Below are 24,139 nucleotides of genomic sequence, written 5' to 3'. Positions count from 1 at the left end.
CGCAAACTCACCTCCGCAGCCAGATAAGCCTCAACCATTCTGCTTGATTGCTTCAGTGCACAAGAGACAATAACTGGTGGTTGAGAAGGTGGCGGCCGGAGAATGAGGCTTCCCTTCTTCTTTCAGGAAGTAGCTGTTGTTGTCGATGATCCCTACCATCTCATCTCCCAAACATTGCCTCATATCCACTACGGCGGAATGACCAAGAAACATGTGGCTTCCGCAATGTTTATTAGAATTTGAAGAAAAACTAAATTTGTATAGCAGCAATTAGAACAATACAATAACAAATTTTGTGAAAAAATAGTTTTTACATAAAGAAGTGAAATAATATCAATAATTCACAAGTCTGAAAATTTAGCAAGGTGCTCTTTTTGTATCTCTAATGAAATTCTAAACTGCAAGAATAGCCTCCCTGTGGCTGTGTCCCAGTGAAGTGGCACCAAAAGAGATAATGGTTGGCGAGATTAGTAGTAGCCCAAGTTTTCGAAATGAAATTTCCAATAGTTTCTTTCTTTTAAAAATCGGTGGCGCGAGAGGAACAAATGCTCAATGGATTCAAGTTTATTGCAAAAAGAATAATTAGAGGTGGTATATGGCATCTCAGTTTTGTAAAGACAACTTCATTTGCCTGGAAGGACACCAATTATTATTCCACGGGAAACAATGATGATGGAAATAAGATGATGATGTTAGAAGAGATTTTGCGGAATTTTGCGATATAGAGACATTTCTGTACCTAGCGGCGGTTACATAAGCGGATGTAGGCAAAACAGATATGACAGGGCCATTAAGGGATGCTCGTGCAAGTGAGTCAGCCATTTCATTCAAGTGCAAACGACGATGTCCCGGTACCCAAAGCAAGTACACTTGCCATAAGTGCGAAGGAACCATTGAACAAAATGTTCGCAGAATTCTTGAATTTGAAGATGCTTTAAGTACTGCGCATACAGACAGGGAGTCGGTCACAATAACAGCTAATGAGTCATTTTGAGGAATCTTTCGTAATGCTAATATAATGGTTCTTAGCTTTGCCTGAAAAATGGGTGTGTAGTCGGGAAGGCGAAGAGAGTAAGACCATTGAAGAGATTCGGAGAAGATCCCCACTCCTCCCTTCTCAATGCACAGGGAAGCGTCGGTAGCTATTAAGTTGCTAGTAGCTAGCTGGCTTATGTGGTCTAGTAATATATTATATTTAAATGTCTGCTAGCCACTAGTTCAGCATGATTTGGAAATATGTACTCGAATTAAGTTTTGAGGTCTGTTAAGAAATCTTTCGAATGGTAAACTGGACGAATGGACACATTCAATTGTTGTAACTGTGCGTGCACAAATATTATCCGAGGACTGTGTTATCGCGACTACGATATACGTAAAAAAAAAACAGACGGTTCAGTGAGAAATATGTATTGTGCATCTCTCCTTAAACACTCGTAGATTAAAAAAAAGTCTCAGCCGTAAGCATGCGGAATCTACAATCTAGAGTGGATATATGGCTACTGTCTTCTTGATTTACTGTTTGATAGGGAACGAGACGATGGATGATGTTCTTTCTCAAAAAACAGTTCTCTGCATACTGAAGGCATGCGGTTTTCTGTATTAGTTGTTTGACGGCTACCAACGATTATTTTATTGTGATAGCAATTATAGATAGGGATACTATCTAATGATGATTATCTAAAGATTAGGACTCCATTTTCGAGAGCTTTGTGCAAAGATTGTGGTTTCCCTTCTAATAAAGTTGTTCTTTGTCCCTCTTCTTGAGTCGCCCCTTCACACGTATCGCTGACACTCAACAGCATCGGCAGCACCTGCAGTGAGATGGTGAATGCAGGAAAACAGGCACTGATCAGTTTCAGGCACGGTCTGCTTCAGTGGGATCAAACGGCTGCTGTTAAGAGGGTCAGTAATGACCAGTCCTATAGCGACCACGCAGAATCGACAGAGCCAGCAAACGAAAAAAAAAAGCCTTTCACTCGATGACATCCGATTACCTACAGTGGGTGTACGCACAAAGGCTCGTGCTCACAAAGAATATTTATTGCTGGATGCGAGAGCAGTTGATACACAATAAAATAGACGTGTACTGATACGCGATCAAGCAGCACGTGCCTGGCTCTGCAGTGTCGTGTCCACGTCACAGTGGGTGTGCGGCACGAACAGTGACGGCAACAACAACGACGACACCGCAGGGTTAGACAGGGATGATTATTCAGACGGGTGGCACTTTCATGTGCCGTTGAAAACCTTTTAGCGTCCTGACATCGTCACGAACGCGCATCAATGGGTTACGTTTCGTCTGACAACGAAACTTGCGAGCTTGATCGCTTACGCCCGGCAGCCGTTTCCTCAGAACTCCCAGCTGAGTGCCCGTTCAGCTTTGTTGTGCGAGGACGGTTGAGGGTACAAGAAAGAAACCAGTGATGACCACTGCAGCCAGCCCTCTCGGGATCAGCTTTAGGTGCGGTGGCAAAAGCCTTTCCGCATGCTTTACGAGCGCCGCCATCGCAGCGCCTAGCAACACACTCATCTAGGCGAAAGAGAACCCCATGGTTCTCATTCGAGTGGGGAGAATATCCAAGGTGTGTATGCAAAGGAAGACGTGGGACATGTTGAAGAGCACGTATGACAGCGTGAAGGTCCACCCCAATGGAACCAGGAAATCGTAGCCGATCATAACCAACTACGTAGACACAGTAGCTGCGCACAGGAGCGACAACACGACGAGCGAGGCGATGTAGCGGCAGTTATTGGGGATGAAATACGAAGACGTCAGATGGCGACGGTCGCAACACGCTGCTTTTTGTACCGAGAGCGACATTGGCCGTATTCTCGACGTTTCGCTGTGGCTGGTGGCCGTACCGCGAGCTGAGCCGTTGCCTAGCAACCGCCGCAGCTGGCAGCGTCGCTCGCCGCGCCATATGGCATGACGTCAGAGGAGGAGCCTGTGAAACCGCGTTGCAACAACAGAGGAGGAGCCGGCGTTGCATCGTATATATACAAGGGGCGGCTCGGTGGGGATTCGTTGGCAGATATGGAAAGTGAGTCGGAGAGACTGAAAGAAGCCAGGCTTCTTCGTCGGAACGAAACCAAGAGCAGGCAGCAAGCCGAGGAGACGAAGGAAGAACGAGCCGCACGCCTCGAAAAGCGTCGTAAGTACGAAGAGGCCAAGTGAGTGGATTCAGGTGAGGATAGCACAAGAAACGTGTTCAAGTCACTGGACGACAACGCCTTATCCTCCCGCCTCACCGACCATTGGGCCGTCTGTGTGGCGATTGAGAAACAACAAGATGAAGACTTTCAAAATAAATGCGTTACAATTTAAAAATGTCTAGTCCACAACTTAACGTCAACCACAACTTAACGAGAGGTAACAACCAAACCTAAACACTCAGACGTACGAAGCTAAACGATAAAGATGTAACCGTAGAGAGAACCAAGCTAAACAATAACATTAACCGTACCTGTGGCTACGCACACCCAGGCATAACTGAGTTAAGCCACAGCCAATTTTTTATAGACACGTGGGCTTCTATGGAAGCTTCACTACCTGTTTAAATACATTTCAGCTCATTCATGACGGTGGCAATATGGTGTGTCGTGGTATTGCTTGAATGCTAATCACATTCACGTCCAGAGTCGTCGTGAGATGGGGTTCCACCGTTTTTTTTCTCTTTTGACTTCGCACACGATGATTGCAAAGCGACTGTGGTATCACATTAGCTGGCTAATGCCAGTGGAACGTGGCGGACGATAACAAATCCACAAAATGTCCAGCACGCACAAAGGGATTGCTGCGCAACGCCCCCCCCCCCCCTCCCTCTCGCCGTGCCCAGAAAAAAAAACATACAGAAAATTTTGTGTTCACGCTCTGGAACGTAAGCGTAAGCAAGTGCTGTCTTTCAAAGCATTCGTGCACACAGACGACTGAGACTGCGCCGATAAGCGTGCGGTGACGTGACAGGGCCACAAACCGTGAGACACGTGCGCGGACAGTGCCTTCGCGCATCGTCACGGGTTCATAATTATTTGCCACTCACTCGAAGTTTGTAACTTCGCAAAGGACGTTTTTGAAGCGGCTGCGAACCGCAGGGGCTTCCATGCGGCAGCCAGGGCGGTCCGCTTCAGATGTGCGGGCTGGGGGGACAACTGAAGTGATCATTCAAGTTAGTCCGAGCGAAAGTAGGAGCCATGGCTTGTGCCGCTGAGGTGAGTGCTAGGTCTTGTTGGACTAATGTCGGGTGTCCTACTGGTAGGCTTCCGCTATGTACTAAGGACCATAGGAACTATGGTCACTTAGCTCAAATCAACAAAGCTAAGGAGAGGAAGGGGTAAGGTGAGCGCTCACCTTGTCCTCATCCTCTTCTTATTTTTGTCGAACTGCGCTGAGTGGCCATAGTTCCTATGGTTCGCAGTACAGTATGAACCGATTAGCCCAGCACCAAGTATTGCTGGGCATCTGTTCTCAAGTGCTTGCTTTGTCTGTTTCATCCGCTTATTGTTTTTGAGTGGTGGCCGGATGTTCGCCGCCGATGAAAGAGTGCAACCAAGTTGCAGGGCGGGCTCGTCGCCGAACGTCAGCTAGCTAGCACATTTGAGATGCACATGCTGTCGCACGAGAGCCTTGTCATGGCTTACATGCTGAGGACGGTGGTGGCCGCGGCTGCGTCGCGTCTCTCCGCCGTCTGGGCTGACAGTTACGGGGCGCGTTCATCGGCGAAGTTCTCGGCGTGCGTCTTGTTGATATGCACTGTCTCGTCATGCCGGCTTACTGTAGCGTGCTTTGCCGTAGTGTGCGGAACGAATGTAGCTACCACGCACTCACGTACTCGCAATAGTAGATCAGACTTTGCAGGCAATGCGGCTGCATCCCAACGTTACTGCAATAATTAGGCGTGCTATTGGAGTGCATCGAAAATTGCATAGGTCCGTGCAACATAGCCTCTGTGCTTGTTTAACACACTAAAGAGATTGAACCTGTTTTCTTTGTCGCGTTCACGGGGAATCGCAAATTTCAGGGTGCATATTGTAATCTGGCATTTCAATCTAGTATAAGAATTGAAGTGACTTACTTGCTCCCAATTCACAATTGCTAAGTTACTCATCGGCATGAGCTGGTATAATTTAAAACAATCTAATTATAATAATTGAGAGGTTGATTAATTAATACTAATTATCGTATTAGGCGGAATGCAAAAAATAGTATGAGTATCTCCAAGCGACGGCCAGCAACATTACCTTGGTTCTGTCTAGCTACATAGCAAATCCATATTTTAAAATTTTGGCTCAAGTTAACTGAAACGCCCTGTATAATGCACAAATTATGGAAGCACTAGCCTCCATAATGTTCAAATGCAGCATATATTATATATCAGTGTGAGGCTGGATTCCCGTGGGTAAACATGTCTTAATTTTGGTGAAGTTTAATGCTGAGGTTTCAATGTCGTCAAGGGCGTTTGAACGCTTCGTTCCGTCTCGTACTCAACCTGGGATCGCGCAACGCGCAAGTTTGTATACAATATTTGTTTCTCTTTATATGCACCAAATTAAAAAAAAGATTCCCTGTGGCAGATTGCACAATTTTAACCATTCAGCTAAATTTCTCGACGAGGCGGTCATTACTTCCACAAGAAATCAAAATGCTTCATTGAACAATTACGATATTTCCAGTAATTAGCTCTTTATTAAGTTTCTTTGCGCAACATATTTTAGTTTAAGAATTGTAGCCGGTGAGTTCGCAAGACCTAAATTAATTTAAATTAAATTCTGGGGTTTTACGGAGCCAGAACCACGATCTGATAGTGAGGTACGCTGTAAAGAAACGCAAGAAAGGCAGATGACTATTGTTGTCGTGGGACAAGATGAGCCCCAAAAGGTGCAAGCTTCTTTAAGAGTGAAGTCTCGCATGTTTAAGGCGGTCTCTGAACCGTATATTATACTTTCTTAACGGTCCCTGTCTACTTAGCCTGCGTGCCTTATCTCTGTATACAGGGTGTTTCGTTTTAGCTGCACCAAATTTTTAAAAAATTGCTGGTAGCAGATAGCACAATTATAATCCTTGATCTAAACTACTCGACGAGGTGGCCATTACTTCCACGAGAAATCAAAATGCCTAATTGAATAATAACCATAATTACGTTAATTAACTGTTTAATTAATTATGTTACGGCACATCGTTCAATCTACTAATTATAGCCGCTGAGTTCGCAAGGCGTATCCACTTGGAACGAATTCTCAGGACTGAACCAGTTTCGAGATATTAATTTTCAAAGTGTACGGCGAAATGCATGGGCGTTCCAGTTAACTTTTTGAGGAAAACGCTGTTTTATGCACTGAAGCACAAAAGTAACGGGAACACCAATGCATTTCGGCGGATACATTGAAAATTCATATCTCGAAACTGGTTCAGTCCTGAGAATTCGTTCCAAGTGGATATGCCTTGCGAACTCAGCGGCTAGAATTCGTAGATTGAACGATGTGCCGTAAAATAATTAAACAGTTAATTAGCGTAATTATGGTTATTATTCAAATAGGCATTTTGATTTCTCGTGGAAGTAATGGCCGCCTCATCGAGTAGTTTAGATGAAGGATTTTGTGCTATCTACCACAGTAAATTTTTAAAAATTTGGCATCGCTAAAATGAAACACCCTATATATTTCTATTCATTCCCTTCATGAGGTTAAAGAAAGCCAGGTGGTGAGAATTAATCCGGAGGTCCAGTGGCGTAACTGCAGTGTACATTCAACCGAGATCAAATTTAGTGAAATGCGGGAGAACGTTAGGGTGATGTTGTGATTGAACCTAAATACCTGTGAAATAAATAGAGCGTTCGTAAGCCATTCCTTTCCGAAGTGCTCAAAAGCGTTATATGCTCCCCTTACGTTATGTTTCCAAGTATCCCGAGGTAACTATTTGTTGCAGAAAGTTTATATTTTGCAAAAATAAGAGGCACGTTATTTGTTATGTGTAGGCAAAGTTCGAAGGTTGGGGCTGCATTGCGCCCTTTGCAAATACTTACGTATACAAGTGCTCCATTGCCTTTTAGGCCATTTTTACGAGTGCCGCACGATTTAGACCGCTGCCGTGGTTTAAGCACCAGTGTCACCAAAATTAAATTGAGTTAACATGGAGGCAACTTTATAGCCATCATGTGAGCAAACTTAAATGCATGTAAACAACCTTTGTAAAACATGCTTTCATGAAGATCTTGAAAGGGTTACATGGACATCTCACGTTATGTTTACCAGTGTCCCGACTGAACTGCACACAAAGTTGATATTTGGCGAAAATATTGAGCGTGTGGTATAAATTACTTGTACGAAAAAGTGTAACTTGTTTGGGTTCGTTAGTCAGTGCTTTTAAGTGCTTCATAGCGTATATGCCTAAATTTTACGGGCGGCCCAAGATTTACAATGAACCTCGCCATACTTACAACTACAAACGCCACCACAGTGAAATTTAATGAACTGCTATGGTAAATGTGGGTGCCAAGGTAAATAGGTGCGGATAAAATGCAGCTCCTGCGATACATTTATGAAGAAAGTGTTCAAGAGTGTCACGCGGACATTATCAGCTTGATTTCCGAGTGTCCCGGTGCATTACACAAAGTTTATAATCGGGGAAGTTCAATGTATTGCGCAATTATAAAGCTTTTTTTTCGTTTAGGAGCGTTTCAAATAATTATTGAACACTTCCTTCTTTGCTTGTATTTTTGCGTTACATCAAGTTCACCTGGTGACTTCGGTGAAATAAATTCAGCACCTCATTTGTGTTTGGTTATATTAAGGGTGAGGAAATGGGTGATTTGAGTTCCTTACAAAACGACAAATGGCACCATGATCCAATTTAGTGGAAAAGGAGGGAAGGCTATAGGAAAATCGAGTGAGAAGCTCGAGGAAATAGTCTCCAGGAAAAGGTCGTTTATCGGGTGATCGAAAGGCGCTATATTGTCATTTTACGCGATGTTTCGGTCTCCCGAATGTACTCGACGTTACACAGTTTATATTTAGGAAAAATAAGGGGCACGGTATGGGTTATGTCAAGGTAAAATTTAACATGGGTTATTTGGGGCCAGTGCCATAAATTACGTATTCAAGTGCTCCAGAGCGCATATGCGACGGAGTTTCACGAGCGGCGCAAAAGCTTTCGCGCAGTTTCAAACGAATCCTAATTAAACGGGCAAACTTTTAATGTGCTATAATTACCCACAACTGAACTTGCTCTTAGAACGGCTCGAACGAAACAGCTTCGCTGGAAACTGGGCTTTGATTGCGCAAGGACACACTAGTCCGCTGTAATTTTTTACTGTGATTAGTGTACTTTAGATACTGCAAGCATTTTCCGGCATGTAGCCGTTTTCGGTTCAGGCCAACTTGAGTCATTAAGTATGTTACACTGGGTATGTTCTACTCTTCGAGGAACATCTCTAATGCAGCAGAGGTCACAAAGTATATGCCATTGGGTATACCTCTCTTTCATGACACAAAACTTTAACATTTTTACGCTGCTGGGTGGAATTGACCCAGTGTCATAAACATGCAAACATGTGCCACGCTTGGAAATTGATGCGGCTGCGCCGTATAGGGGAGTCCATTCGCGAAATCAGTCCTCTGAACATTTGACAAAGGCAGTGCGCGTCGAAGGAGTTTTCTGCCGCATCTAATTCAGTCGCTTTATTGTGACTTCCTACAGAGGAGTTTTCACTTGACAATGCCGGTGAAGCAGTAAAATAAGATACAGTTCCAGCTTAAGTTAGCGCCGCATCGCGGGGGCTAGTGGTAGTGCACCGAATATCACGTTTCATCGCGATTGCCTGCTGATTCTTGTTGCTTTATCAAGCTGCCCATCAGCCACGTCACGCTGCATGTGTTCACTAAACCAATTCTAAGGAAGCACCTGAGAGTGGCCAGTTGTTTTTAGCCTGCCTCCAAAGTGTTCGTCAAAGGTTTTAGGTGCACCTTTAGCAAGACATGCAGTTTTACTATACCTGAAGTAGATCATGCAATTCAGTCAGTTCCTTTTACACTTGTAAGTGCCATTTTATACCTGAACAATAAAGTTTTTGCACCCTTATGAGTGCTGGATGGCACCATTGAGAATAACCTCACCTTTAAAGATCTAAAATATTGCTGTACATGACAGTGAACTCAAACTACATCTGTGATGCCGTATTTGAAAGTTGTGTACCACTTCTGACTGGCTGGTGGGCGCTGACATATCCAACACTAGAGTATAACACTGATTGCTGAGAAAGTTTCTTGCCAACTTTTTCATGGAGTTTTCATGTGGCATGTTTTGGTGTCGTTATGTTTACTCGTCACAAATTTTGTTGACGTTGTTCCTTAATGCTAACGGTGTTAGTCGTAGGATAAGTCAGCACCCCTAAGCCTGCAAAAATACTACTTTGGGGGCTGGCGTGGTTCCATGGGCATTATGGCTGTTGCGTCACTCCTGAATGCCCAATGCTACTTGCGTTTATCCCATATTATTTCTTGAACAGGAAGACCCGGGTGCCACTCTTTCCGGGTTCGCAAGAATCCTCGCTGATACGGATGCCGGTGTATTCGGTAGTGTACAAGATGTCCTCGCAATCTTCAAGGCCGCGGACGAGGAGTTCTGGAACCTTAACGAGCCCAGCATTCGTGTCAGCCCCCTCTGCACGTACGACGCCGACACTCCGTGCTGGGCGGTCGCTCTTCAGCTAGCATGGAACGATTTGTTCAACCGTCGCGGCGTCGAGGTGATCCAGCTGCAGAAAGGAACGCTTCACTTTCGGGCATTATACATCGACCCGGAAGACTTGTGGGTGGAAGATGACGTCAAGTTCCTCTGCCTGTACCTGTGGCTTTTGCGACAACATCGCTGCATCTCTGGCGTTGTCCTTTCCGTTCCCATCGTGGCACCGAGGCATGGGCCGCTGTTCTTGTCCCTGCTGAAGCTTACGGATTTTGTGCAAAAGTGCGAAATACACGGCAACGATCTATTCAGAGGACCTTCCCTCGCAGGGGCGAAGCCTTTTCTAACTGCGCTAGACAGTCTGTCTCGACTGAGAGAGCTGGGATTGTCTACGGTGCACCTGATCGATGATGACGTCTCCATACTGGCCCGTCTCGTGGAAAGAAACCCGTTTCTCATTGCCCTCATTTTAATCGACGTGGAAATGAGCCCGCTAGCGTTCTCCGAGCTCGTCGGTAAAGTGGTTGAGCACAAGAAACTGCAGGATTTTCGAGTCAAGACGACTGCTCAAGAACCCGAGTCTGTCTTCACCGAAGCACTATCTCTAATCGGCCGGTCGGAAACTATAACGAGGCTGTACGTCCATGTCGACCGCGGCTTGGTAAGCCTACTGCAGGGTCTCCTCGGCAATTCATCGCTGTATGAGCTGACCCTGGAGCCGATGATTCATGACACGCAAGTCCTGCGTGCGCTTGCGAATTTCCTGGAGAACAATGCTTCTTGTAAGCGCTTGAAGGCTTGTTTCAACACAAAAAAGTTTTTGGACTTGGCCAGCGCGCTCGACGACATGCAACGAATTGTGGGCGGAAGTTCGCTGGTCACCCTGGTGCTTTCGGGATCGGTGCTCACGCCTCTACCGGCGAGTCGGCTCGCCGACGGGCTCGCATTGAGCAGAACGCTCGGCGAGCTTCATGTTGACGAGTGCGAGCTCACGCCCGTGGAAGGCCTGTCCTTCGTTACGGCCGTCAAAAGGTGCTTAGAATACGGACAATTTCAAGAACTCAACGTGGGAGCTCTGAGCGGTGCCCCGGACGAGCAGTTGCAGTTGTTCAGGCACATCATGGATGCTGGTGTCTGCGACAAGGTCACGGTCGTCTTTAACGACTGCCTCGTGATGCCTCTGTGCGAAGCACTGCGACGGAACTCCACGCTCGTCAACGTGTCCCTCTCGTACGATGAAGATATAGATCTTGAGCCTATTCTGCTTGCCCTAAAGAACACGACGAGGTCTTTGGAACGTCTCTGCATCAACACGCTCCAAGTAAGATTTGCTATGCTCGTGAGCGTAGTTCACGAGGGTGGACGCATGTTCTTCGTGGCTAAACGTACTGTTCGTGGTACTGATAGACATGCACGTAAAGATAGACGAAACATGCACGTCACTTAGTGCCGTAAGCAGCGCGCATTGCCACGCAGTGTAAAGAAGCCGCGTTTGTGGCTTTGGTCCCGGCCACGGCGGCCGCATTTCGATGGGGGTGAAATGCGAAAACACCCGTGTACTTAGGTTTAGGTGCAGGGTAAAGCACCTCAGGTGGTCGAAATTATTCCAGAGTCCCCCACTACGGCGTGCCTCATAGTCGGACCATAGTTTTGGCACGTGATTATATATTATTGCAATTTAAGCTACTACAAAACGCAATATCTGTTGATGTATGTTCATGTCAGCTATAGGTAAAACATGCCATGGCAAGGTTATCTCGAATATAGAATGTATATTCTGGCATCCTATGCTGGCATCTCATCTCGGCATGTTCAGTGTATTCTGCGCTAAGTTCTGCATCGTAATATTTTATTGATAAATTGCGTCCCCGAACCAATCGGTCATCCCCATTGCACGCTTCCCGCTTCGACAAACAACGCCACTATCTCAAGTGTGCCTTCAGTTATAAAATAGCATATCATTTTGCTGAAGCAAGGGTCCTGGTGGCCTGACCTCAGCTCCTCATCCCCTAAAGCCACATAAGCCCTTCTCAAATATCTGAAGGCCACAGTGCTCAAGATAGGCCGCACCTATAATGCAGTGCGTGTGATTGATATAGGCACAAGTCCTCGTTCTCTCTAAAGAACCCTGCCCACATTGTAGGATGGGAAACTGGATAAAGTCCAGTTAATCTCACCACCATTCCTAAATCAACCATAACTTCATAATAACTTCATAATGTTAAAATATAACGCTTTTGAATCTCTTCTGCAATCATTTAATGCCCCTCGCTGTGCGAGTGGTCATATGCACGGCGACAAAAACGTGACTTTCGATAAAATGCGCCTGTTTCTATTTAAGGTTGTGATTACGGAGGGGGTGCTTCGTGTATAAATGGGCGAAACTATTTCTTTTTTTGCTTCATTCACGTGTTTTTTGAACAAGCTTCCTTTGCGTCCATGCCACTTGCCTACGTGTGCTACAGCTGGCAGGTGACACCCGCGATGACTGAAGCCTTTGCAGGCTTGAATACTACCAAGACAAAGAGAGAGACAGAGAGAGAGAGAGACAGTAACACTTGATATCGAGGCCCTCAGTGTAGGCCAAAAGACAAAAAGGTTCAGTGCTAACGGTGGCGCCTTCTATCCACGTCTGACTAAAAGTAAGGGTACTGATTTTAGGGTAAGAAATATGGTCAGTCAATAGGCCCGCCTTTTGTAAGAAGGGCTTGTCTTTGGTCCATGCTATATCACCGATCGGCAAAGTCTTTTTCCTCTTGTTTGAAAAACTGTTCTTGCATTGTTTCCCCACACAGACTGTCAGGAAACTGGGCGGCCATTTCCTGGCTGACCTTATCCGGAGAGCAAAATCGCTCAAGGTTGTCCGACTGCGCTGCTGCATCATGCCGAGCGCGGCTGTCCTGATTCTCAAGGCGTTGTCACGTTCCAGGAGCGTGGTTCTCCTGACCATCGAACACTGGGACTGGACGGCGAGCGTCAGACAAGCGTTCGCCGACATGCTTCAGCTAAACCGGAGCCTGAACCGGCTCGAATTCTACTGGAGCGACATCGATGATTACGAGATTTTCAAGGGCTGTCTGATCAACGCTCTCTCACTCAACCTGTCGGTGTCGGTTGTGAAGGTGTACCACGGCCCTGAACGGGACGAGGCGGCCGCTCACGACTGTGGTTTCTTACCGCATGTCCAGAGGAACGAGATGATCCTCGCCTGGGCCACGGACGTCATCCTCAGAGACGGCATGTGTGCAGAGGCTGCCGCGGTCGTTGACCTGCTCCGCACTTGCGAGGCGCCTCTGGACCTGCTTCAGCGGAGCGCCGATTTCTCGCCGCGTACGGCAATGAATCGCATCCACGTTGCCCGCATGGCGACGAGGACGCAGTTTTACGCCCTGTCTTCCGCGTTCCGCGGTCAGCGCACCTTCGTTTTGACGTCTCTCGGACAACAGCTTTTTCAGGACCTTCTTATTTTCGTGCGCCACGACGTGTTGAAAGCTGTGGCATTCATAAAGCCACGTAGTAAGGCCACGAGTGCCCGTGACTGACTGGGAGAGAGGTAGTTAGTGCCCTTTCTTCTCTAGTAGACAGCGGCTCAGCTAGTTATAGAACCAACCATTCGCTGTCGTTTCCTCATTTCTAAGCGGTGCAGTTCCGCGAACAATTTTTATTATTTCTTACGCACCTCTTTCGCCTCGAATTTTAGCTAGTTTTTATGTGACAGCCATCATACATATCTTGGCTCATTCCCACCGGTCTTGTGCCGCAATCTTGGCTGCAAGTAAGGCGTTGTGATGGTTAATGCTCCTTTTTCTGTCCTTACACAGTGGTGTCGTACGTTCCTGCTATAGATAATTAATCTGATTGCTAAATGCTATGAACGTTTTTCTATACGCATGATGTGGTAACATTACCACTGCTAGCAAAAGCTCCCGATTTCAAAGCAAACGTGCGCTACTAGTATGCAGCAGAATTGTGTGCTTGTGACGCCGCAGTAACGAAAATAGCCAGTCGTACAAGATGTGATCACCGTCCATATTGCCGGTGAAGCCTGCCAGCTACTGTGCTCGGATAGCTTCGCCACTGGCATAACGGGGATGAATTTAATATTTCAAAGTTTCAACAATAAAGTGGTATGCCAATTTCTTGGCACTCTACTCTTTTCTCTAGACTGAGAGAATGTTCTAAACGTAGTTAAAGGCAAATACAAAGTGTCGACGCTTTCGCTCTCCTGGTGACTTGATTGCAGTCGGTCATGGCGAATGTACGTGAATGTGCGTTGCTATATTGTACTCCAAGTGGGATACGCGAGTACGGCCAGAAATAAAGTATTTGGCGTGAATGCTTGTCGTTCATTCAAAGCCACTAACGAAACATTTTCACAAAAAATAGTTCCAGATGCAGAAATTGCTTTAAGAATTCCGTCAGCAAGAGGAAAAAAAAAGCAAGCTCTCCTAGTAACGGAAATGCAGCATGGGTTTTCCAACTGGCACATCACCCGCTGCGGTGGCTTAGCGGCTATGGTGTTGCGCTGCTGAGCACGAGGTCGCGGAATCAAATCCCGGCCGCAGCGGCCGCATTCGATGGTTGTGAAATGCAAAAACGCCCAAGTCCGGTTATTGGGGGCACGTTAAAGATTCCTTCGTGGTCAAATTAAACCCCAGAATTCAATTCATGAGACACGGACATCGTGTAAAACTCGCTAGACAACAGAACGTGACCACGACGAACGAAATAAGTCATCCAAAATTAAGCAGTGCAACGAATAAGGAAAGCGCTAATGAATTCAGGAAGCATGGAATCGACAAGACATGCTAGTGAGCTTCCTACAGAAAAAGTCGAAGTATCGCCCGAAAGGCGAAGTATCAATTGCGATAGCCAATTAGTAGACAGCTACATAAAGTAAGGGTAGTAGTTTTATCTATCGTGTAAACTTGTAAAAATAAGGCTTACTAATTAAATTATCAAGCATGCTGTCCCGCGCGCACACGCAATCATGAACGCATCTCGCTCGATGACCATGTAAACTCGCTGTGAAAACGCTGGAGTGAGGAAGCGCGGTTTCAGCAGCGAGCGAATTGACCTTCGTGGTGCTTGTCGCATCAACGAGCACTGAGGCGCGAAAACGCAGCGCACTGCGGACTCTGTCCCCTTCGCAGATGGCTTTCAAGATAAGGTGGCCGGCACGGCCATGCATCACGCAGCAGCCTCCAGAGTAGAACGAGCCCCCCTCCCTCCCCGAGGTGCCTTGCGCGTGACGGACGACTACGCGCTTTATCCCCGCTGTCCTCCCTTGCGCGCGTGAGATCGCGCCGCCATCGTCGGCTCACCCTCGCACATATAGCATGCAGCGCGCGGCGACGATGTTATCGCCCTTGGACTTAATACGAAACCTGACGGCGACGGCAGAAATGCGCCGGGAGTGTCCATATAATTGCTATCGCAATAAAAATTTGGAAGGCGATTCAACTTGTGTTTGACGTCGATCATAGACAATGTCTCCCGGAGCGAGTTGGAGGTGAGAATGACGCGGCATTGTTGCACACGGCACTCTATTACATCACCCCTTCTTTGCGTCACACTGCTTGTACTTTCAGACGGCAGTACCTTCGAGATCGGCCCTCATCCGGACTGCACATAATTTAGCGCGTTGACCTTTCTCAAGACATTGGGGAAACATCCAGCTCGATTCATAAGATCCTTGGAAAGCTTTGGAACGCGTGTTTACTTTTTTTACAAAGGCTGTAATGATGTATACACTTCAAACTTCTTTCTGGGGTTTTACGTGCCAAAACCAGTTGTGGTTATGAGGCACGCCGTAGTGGAGGGCTCCGGAATTTTGCCCACCTGTGTTTCTTTAAAAGGACACTAAAGGGAAAAATGATTTCTTCTGTATCAGTAGATTACCCTTCCACAATACCGAAAATACCACTCTTACCGCGAGAAGCCGCTTGGCAAGCCAGAAAGAAACGAAAAACACAGAAGGCGAGTGGCGACGCTACCTTGAAGCCAGCTTACCGTGACGTCATAAATTTAGACAGCGTATTCTAGGTCTCAGTTATATTCTTTAGCGTTAACGATTGATTACTCTGTGTTCTAAAGGAGCCCAAGACTGAATACTGGCAAGTTACGCGAACATTTACTGAGCCAACGTAGCCAAAATACAAAAAATTACTTGAGAAGTCGTGACGTCGCACTGAAGTGCTGACGTTGGGGTTTCCGCACGAAAAAAAAAAAAAAAATTGAAGCTTCATTTTCTCTTCTAATAATTTACGTATTGCAGTGTAATTAACGACAGCAGAGTTTTTGAAGAACGTTTTATCACTCTAAGTTGATTTATTGTTTTGCTTTATTGTCCCCTTAACCTGCACTACAACGCAAGCACACGGGCGTTTGCATTTCGCCTCCATCGAAATGCGACCGCCGCGGACGCTTCAAACATTACCTGGAAATGTAAAATTGCTGCCACGTTTGGTTTTTCGTGGGCCGTGCGGAAATTCGGCAGGTGCTTCATATATCGCCTCTAAACAGATTAAGAAGACGAGAATTCAGCAGTATTCATTTAGCTCGTAATTACCGAACACTTCTGAAACTTTTTCTGCAGCACCAGTAAAATGCCTCATGTTTTTCGTAACTTAAACTCCGGTAGTTGTGCAGTTATTTTAGGACACTGTGAAAACATGCCCGCGACTTTTGAAATGGCAACGATGGAGGCCATGACAAGCGTGCAGCGTTTTCGAACCCTTCAAGTCGCACTAACACGGTCGCTTTAAACTGGAACGAAGACCGCTTCGAACTGAGATTACTTCTAAAGAGTACTGACAAAAACGTTCAGCTTTCCGAGGGTGGGGCACGTTGTGAACGAGAAAAGATGATTGCATTTCTCACAAACTGGAGCATTGGTGCGCAAAGAGGGATAACTCCATTGTAGAGCAATACGCGCGGCACATAAAACAATCATATTAAATTTTCTTTATCAGTATTTCCTGATAAGTAGACTAATTGGAAAGGTGCCTGCCGCCGTGCGTCTTTAGCGTGTGATCGGCATCGCTTCGTTTGAATCTGCGAGTGGCATTTCTTTCTACGGGTCAGTGGAACATGTCGTCATGCCAACTATACTCCATATCGCATGTACCTTGCAGAACTGCTGAAAGTACGAAGCGCACAAATACAATATCCTTGCGCAGCGGAATGTAGTTCCGGGCGTAACTGGCTTATTATTGGCAGCACAAGAGAGCTTTAGTTTAGGGGCGAAGCACCTTAGGGCCGAGCCTTCTCCCTCGTCGTCCGTTGTCCGTTCGTAGCTCTGGTTTGCATGGAGACCGCTAGTGGGGCTGCGATGCACAAGGGTTATATAAGCGCTGTATATACTGTACACATGTACAGTATATAGGATATATATATATATATATATATATATATATATATACATATGTGTGTGTGTGTGTTTGTACGTGAAGCTCCGGCTTCCGGATAACGCTTCCCGCGGTCTCGCCGCCTCTGGGTCCGCTTGCCGGCGTCGTCGTGCTGCTGCACTGATCCCAAGGCAGTTTTATTGAAGGGAAAACGAAGTCCGCACCTCACTGCCATATATACGGCCAATAAAACAACATTCTATATACTGTACACATGTGTTGCTCCTGATTTGCATGTTCGAGTGGGCAATGTACGGGGTATTCACGGTTACCCGAAGGATCCCCTGGTGCTTCGCCCACTCATCATCATTCACTTCGTGGACTTTTTGCTCGTTACATGATACGTGGCATGCGGTCTTTTTGCTCGTTACATGATACGTGGCATGGTAGGACCTTTGCGCATGCACGTTGTATATACCGAGAATTACGGTGGCAGTTACCGCCGGTAACCGTAATAGCCACCGTAACCGTGATCACCTAGGAACATGGCAGCGCACATACAGCGCCAACCACCCACTTCGATCCGAATTCGCACTTGTTACTAGCGCTCCACCCTGTCAGCAAGAAATAAGCAGCAAAATCCGTCATCGCTAAGTTTCACCTCAAGCTTAGGTGAAAGTATTAGCTAAGTTTCGTCGTAATAATTCAGGTCGGCTGTATTTTTTCACGCTGCTAGGGCTACAGGCACGTCGCCCAGCCGTAAAACTGGTTGGATTTCTAGTTAGCAAATCGCGCCACAGCATTAACGCTTGTGCTGCTTTGATGATGCGGAACGCTGTAAAGGTCTAATTGTTCAATGCATCATTAATTTACTAGCCCGCTCTAGCATGATACGTGACGTCGACGGTAGCGAGCAAACGCCAAGTATAGACGCCAAGCAGACGCTGTGCCGCAGGTGAAATTTATTAGGGCGTTCCTCCTTATTACTTGCTAAGGAGGCTGCAAGGTAACTGCAGGGAAAGTGTACAGGTAAAGCGAAGCCCCGCTGCCGCATGCATGTAAACGCAGCTTGTGGTTACGGCGTCAAAACGTTTTTTTTTTCATCAATACACTAACCATGGAGCATACAACAGGATGGCAAGCCGACGCTGAGCAGACGACCCGGCGCGGATAAGCACATCTCGAGAGGCATTCGGCCTGCCCATTGGCTAAGAATTCGTGTAGTTCCTTGCAGCCACAGTTCCTCAAGCAACTACTGAGACAGAGCATAGTTCTCGTCACGGCCGTGGCTGTTTTTCAGTGCTCGGCATTTTTTAAGGCGAAAGCCTTAGGTGTCTATCTTGGCGGTGACCTTTCCGAGACCTTGGCGAAACTGCGCTGCGACGAAAAATGACCAACGCCGCAAACAGTAATAAAAACCTGTCAGAAAATGCTTGGATTGACGCCACATTTCTCAGGGACAAACAAAGTAAATTAGTGGCTTTGAAAAAAAAATTGGTGCATTTCGGTTTGGGTGGGAATCAAATCCGGGCGTCCGCGGTGCGAGACGAGCACGTTTCATTGAAGCCACGATTGCCCCGCGGTTCTGGCTTACTAAAGGTGTGCCTATTGCGTGGTCACACGTCAAGTGGTCACAGAGACGCGCTGGCGCCACAGCTCGCGCGTACTTCTACTTCTTCCACAGCTGGCTCCGACGCCAGCGTTCCTATACTGCCCATCCCTCTGCGAAGGCGCGGAGATTTTGGTCAGTTCGGACGTGTGCTCCGATTCAATCAGGCTTTCGCCTTCACGTTTTACAAACGTGTAACACTTGCTTAATTTGTTGCTTTCCGCGGTACTTGAGTAATATTTTGTTTGTAAAAATCCATTGAAGATGTCTGTATGAGATGCGGACTATTTGTGCAGCGGCACTATTTGGCAGAGGTGGTGACCAAACCTAGGTCTATCATGTGTTAACGGCTCCCGCAATCGCGTCTGGCGCATCCAACCAACAAAAGCATAGCCTTTCAGACTCGCATTTTAAATCTTAGGGGCGCCCCCTCCCCTCCTCCCCCCCACCCCTGTTACATGTGGTTGCTTTGGACCCCACCTAACTAAAGCGCCAACGACGCTTGGAATGCTACGTCGCGCCGAACGCGTCCAGGCATATACGGCTCCAGGCAGAAGCTGCAGCAGCGCTGAAAGCACCAACGCTGTTTGGAACACTCCGCCGCGATCCAAGAAAGCTTGGTTAGAAGTAGACACTGCATCACGATTGGATAAGACACGATGTAAGGGGCTTGTCTTGAGAATAGTTTGGCCGGCTCGGATGTCGTCGACCAAGAACAGGTGCGCCGAGAGCAAGGTGAGGCTTAACAGCAGCGTCCGCTGCGTTTGGCTAGACTGGCTGGACTGCGATAGCACAAACAGACGCGTGGGGATGTCGAGACGGATTCGACAAGGCCTCTTCGTACAGAGCCTTGCTTGCTTACTACTACTACTGGTGTTTATTATACATAAGGAAGAGACGCTTAATTCTGCAGCCCATCAGGCAGCACGGCGCAGCGTCGTAGGGGAGAGGGGAGTAGGAGGTACGACGCTGCGCCGTGCTCCCTGATGGCCTGCAGAATTACATGCAGAAATAAGCGTCACTTTCTTCTTCAATAAAATCACTACTACATTCAGCGCTGTTAAAAAGGTTCCCTTCTCCTCGTGAAGCCGAAACCCCCTAGCGGTGGGAAGCACACGGACTAAATGAGTAACTGTTGAAATCGAAAGGTGCTGTGGAACTGGAACATTCGGCTACAGTGTACTAGAATAGTTCTAGTACACTGTAATTCGGCGAAGGTTCTCTCTCAGTGAAAAAACCAACTCTCGGAGGCGATGCTTTTGTTTACTGCAAGCGCCAGAAGCGAATACAGATTCCGAAAATTGTCATCCTTCACAAATATTGAGAGAGCGAGCCGCTGAGAGGGCGTTGAAATCCAATCCGAAGTTCTGAACCTAGCCTAATTCTGGAGAGCATTCCATGTGTCGCCGGTTTCAGTTGCCCCCTTGGTTCAACGGATTGTGTGAAATATTGCGTCTTACGGCTCTTGCATTTAGTATTGGCGTGCCGCCGTGCGCTTTTGGAATGTGGTCGGCGTCACTTCGGTGCATCTTCGTGTGACATTTCTTCCGACAGGTCAGTGGGAGGACGTGTCGTACCGACTAGTTCTCTTCTGAGTTGCCGTGGCTGTGTGTCAGTGCTCAATATATTCTTTTTGGTTGTTTGCCTCGCAGGAGCTTCTGAAACGCTTGTAGTGCGCTCGATATATGAATTCCTGTTGCGTAAAAATGACTACAGAGAGCTGTGAACGTGGTAACTTTATTTAGTCAAAATAGAGCCAGCAATGTAATAACGTGCAGTAACGTTTGAGTACCCAAAGCGCGGCGTTCGCAAAATGCTCAGCGCGTCGCTCTAGGTTGTCTCTTTCTTTACCTTGCGTATTTAAAGTAAACGTGCTGAACAAGCGTATATTCGTTTGACTGCATGGTGCAGACGCGACACGCGCCGATTGCTCGGGCGTCTTTGCCCAGCAGACACCGTCTCCACGCCTCATGCTCAATTGTTTTCTATGGCCTCCGTGACTGTCGACGACTCGGAGACCTTAAGCTTTCTATGTAGTTCTTACTTTTTCGTTGGGATGGCGCTACCAGGTCAACTAAATCTGGATTAGGTCGTTCTCCGAACTGCCTGAACCGCTATGATTTCACTGCCGCGTAGTATCTCTTAGAATTATGAACAAAATTTACAGACACTTTTTCTGCGCTTTACAGCGAAGCTGTTTTGGCGAGGAGGAGCTTTCAATATCGTTATATACATGTTTTCGCGGTGTCTTCAAAGAACTAGCTTATTCGCGGAGGTTATTAAACTTAGACGGAATGAGTGGCATTAGAAGTGTTGTGCCGGAAAAATTTGAGGGGGGGGGGGGTTATTTGGCGATGAATGAAAATCGTTAAACCTTCGTCGCTTGTCGGTTCACAGGCATGCTATAAAACGATTCAAAAGTTTACCCCGCTGTCCAAGGAGAAGCAGAAGGGGCAGCAATTTTATATTCAAAGCGAACGAGGGCCCTGTTATGGCTGACGTGTATCGAATGCTTCGACACACGTCATGACACGTGTCGGTTGCATCGAATATATTCACCATATTTAGGGAACATGACTTTTACATGCTTTCCAAGCGTATACGAACCACGCACGAATTAGTCCAACATCCGGAATGAACCAAACGTCCCACATTGTTGACATTTGAGGGATAGGGAGGGGGTATCCTATGCCTGATGCATGGAAATAGTTTTGGGAGCGTCGGTTAAACACAGCCTTTGAAAAAAAAATGCCCAAAAAGGATACGTTGTACGTCTATTTCACACAAGGTTTCACGGTGTCCCGAGATAACTCTAGGTCACATAAAGCTCATATATTTAGTGGAAATCGGATGAGGCACTACAAGTACAATGTCTGGCTAAAGTTTGAAGTTTGTAGCCTAATTAGGAGGCTTGGACTGAACCCTCGTTTCTCCGGCATTTTTATACGTTATACGAAGTTCATTGTCGATTATCCTGGTGTCCACGGTGAACTTAACGGGGCATCTTGTTTATATTTGGTAAAAGTAAGTGGCAGGATAAGGGTGAGGTGTAAGCAAAGTTCGAAGTGTATGGTAGTGCATGGTAGCCTTTGCAATAAATTACGTATGCCAAGTATCCTGACTGTTATAAATGTGCTTTAACAACGGCGCTGAATTTAGGCCACCGCCCTAGGAGAACCATAATTTCGTCCAAGATACACTTAGGAAGAATTGGGGCACCCTCCGTCAAATACGCATGCGAAATGTATGTCTGGATGAAACACAGCGTTCGTAAAGCAATTTCTTTAGGAAGAGCTTAAAAAGGAAGCTTTAGCTCGGGTTCAACTCCCATGCCGCCTATTTAGATGCATGTAAAATGAGGAAATGCTTTCCCTAGGTAACTTTGAGCTGTTATTTGCCTGATTTGTCACGACAGAAAAAAAAAGAAAAAAAGAGAACAAAGGAATGAAAAGCGATGTCGCCTTCCTCTGCGCCTTTCGCAATAGGCTATGTTCAAAACGTGGCGACTTCGGCGTTAGGTTGTCACTTATGCGTGGCGTGTGCAGTAAAGCAAAGCACGGACTTCACGATTTGTTACCACACTGTTGAGAATCCAAAATAGCTGCTAAAACGGGACGAGAAAGGGAGCGAAATACAACGCTGACCTGCAACTGTAGATTTATTTTTCGTGACTAAATATACACGGAGGGAACTCAGGTGTGCAGGGCAGGGAAGGCGAGGAGCAGCCAAAACAAGCGGGGGGAGAGAGTCTGTTGTGTGGTAGAAGGTAGACGAGTCACGACCATTATTCACTGGTACGCTTGATGCTGGCATAGGACAGCTGAAACACGAAGGGAAAATTTTAACAGCGGAGCTGTTGTAGGTCGAGGCTGTGCCGTCCGTCCGTACGCCGTTGTCACGCAGGTCACGTGACCAGGAGAGGGTGAGAGCCGCGCCGAGGGAGGTAAGGTCTTGTGACCTTCTTCTTTCTGGGGTTTTACGTGCCATAACCAGTTCTGATTATGAGGCATGGCGTAGTGGAAGGCTCCGGATTAATTTTGACCACCTGGGGTTCTTTAACATGCACTGCAACGCAAGCACAGGGGAGTTTTTGCATTTCGCCTCCATCGAAATGCGGCCGCCGCGGCCGGGATTCGATCCCGCGATCTCGTGCTCAGCAGCGCAACGCCTTAGCTGACTGAGCCGCCGTGGCGGGTCGCAACACTACATTTGCTAGTAGGTACAGCGTTTGACCGCTGGCGCCACGCTGCGCCGCTCGCACGTACTGCGTTTCTAGGTGGTTCCGTTCACCGAGGGCGCTCGAACGCAATGATATGGTTTGCACGAATGCAACCCTTGGAAGCGTGGCTGTATGGCTGAGTGGTTACGGCGCTCGCTTCGGGAATTTGCGCACGCGGGTTCGAAACCCGCTCTGGCTGCATTTTTTTAATATCACGCTTTTCCCTTTTTTTCTCTCACTGTTTGCCAGCGCGGTCGCTTGAACCCCGGCGCCACGGCGGCAGCCGTGGTGCCGGGCGCCGACGCAAAGCGGCGGTCGTTGGGGTGTTGCGGAGCGCAGCGTAGCAACACCCCAAATAAAAAAATACTGCTCCAGTCAGGTAGACTGCTCCCTCCCTGATAGTGAGATTATATTTGGATCATCAAAACAGTGATGCGTTTATAATACCACCGATCCCAACAGCAGGCTAAGTCACCACCAGCCAGCGTTTTCTCCGTCAACGCCTCCTCCGTTCCAACGGCGGCGGCTCGAAACATGGTACGCGCGAGCGGCGCAGCGTGGCGCCAGCGGTCAAACGCTGTACCTACTAGCAAATGGGAATACGCTGGCAGGTCAGGTCTTGTGACCAGGTCTTGTGACCAGTAGAGGAGAGGGGCGCTGGTGGAGGAGGTGACCAATGAGAGGCCGCGCTGGACGCGAGGAGGAGAGGAGATTAGTATAAGAGAAGCCGTTCCTGTGCGGCGCGCCCTTTCGGATAACGCGAAACGCGCGGAGCTGCTGCCGACGCCGTCAGCGTTTCACCGCGTTCGCGCCGAACGCGTGCGAAATGTGCGTGACTGCAGCCGATGCCACTGGCGGCGGCTCGGCAGGTTTCGACCAGAGAATTGGACTCTTGTCGAGCAGCGTCGGAAGTCGCTGCCTCTTGTCGCCTCCGAAGCGTTTCAATATAAATTCGTGTTGTACAGCTGTGTTTACGCAATTGCATCACGTGCAACACATGCACATGTAACACTCGGTGTAACTAACACAGCTTCGCTGTTCGATTATCTTCACGGAGTGGAAGGGAGGTATAATTTTTTTCTTCTTTTTTGAGAAATCAGGTAGGTAAGAGTACCAAGTGCTGTGTTGAACGATCGGGAGCATGATACCTTGCTACAAAATATGATCAAGGACAAAGCAGCGCTTTGCTGTTAAGGGGAAATAACACAGGTCACCGTAATTCTGTCGACGCCAGTACTGAATGCTGGTAGCATTGTAATTGAGCACTTCTTGGACTGTGATTTTCT

At 47.3% G+C, this 24,139-nt stretch overlaps 1 protein-coding gene across 1 annotated transcript; it reads left to right on the top strand.

Annotated features, from left to right (window-relative positions):
- Positions 1-4,051: 4,051 nt before the first annotated feature.
- LOC119465030 (uncharacterized) lies at positions 4,052-14,001 on the top strand. Its single transcript, XM_037725865.2, has 3 exons — positions 4,052-4,209; positions 9,501-10,997; positions 12,472-14,001. The coding sequence occupies exons 1-3, from the start codon at positions 4,192-4,194 to the stop codon at positions 13,216-13,218; spliced, it is 2,262 nt and encodes a 753-aa protein (XP_037581793.1). The 5' UTR covers positions 4,052-4,191; the 3' UTR covers positions 13,219-14,001.
- Positions 14,002-24,139: the final 10,138 nt, after the last annotated feature.

Source organism: Dermacentor silvarum, chromosome 9 (assembly GCF_013339745.2).
Source record: "Dermacentor silvarum isolate Dsil-2018 chromosome 9, BIME_Dsil_1.4, whole genome shotgun sequence".
Lineage (NCBI taxonomy): Eukaryota > Metazoa > Arthropoda > Arachnida > Ixodida > Ixodidae > Dermacentor > Dermacentor silvarum.
The sequence above is the reverse complement of the archived record's forward strand: the minus strand, read 5'-3'. Positions and strand labels throughout refer to the sequence as shown.

What these genes read in the sequence shown, in the direction of transcription:
- LOC119465030 (XM_037725865.2), top strand. An exon ending in TCTGCATCAACACGCTCCAA is followed by an intron (nt 10,998 to 12,471) that starts GTAAGATTTGCT and finishes TTCCCCACACAG; the next exon opens with ACTGTCAGGAAACTGGGCGG.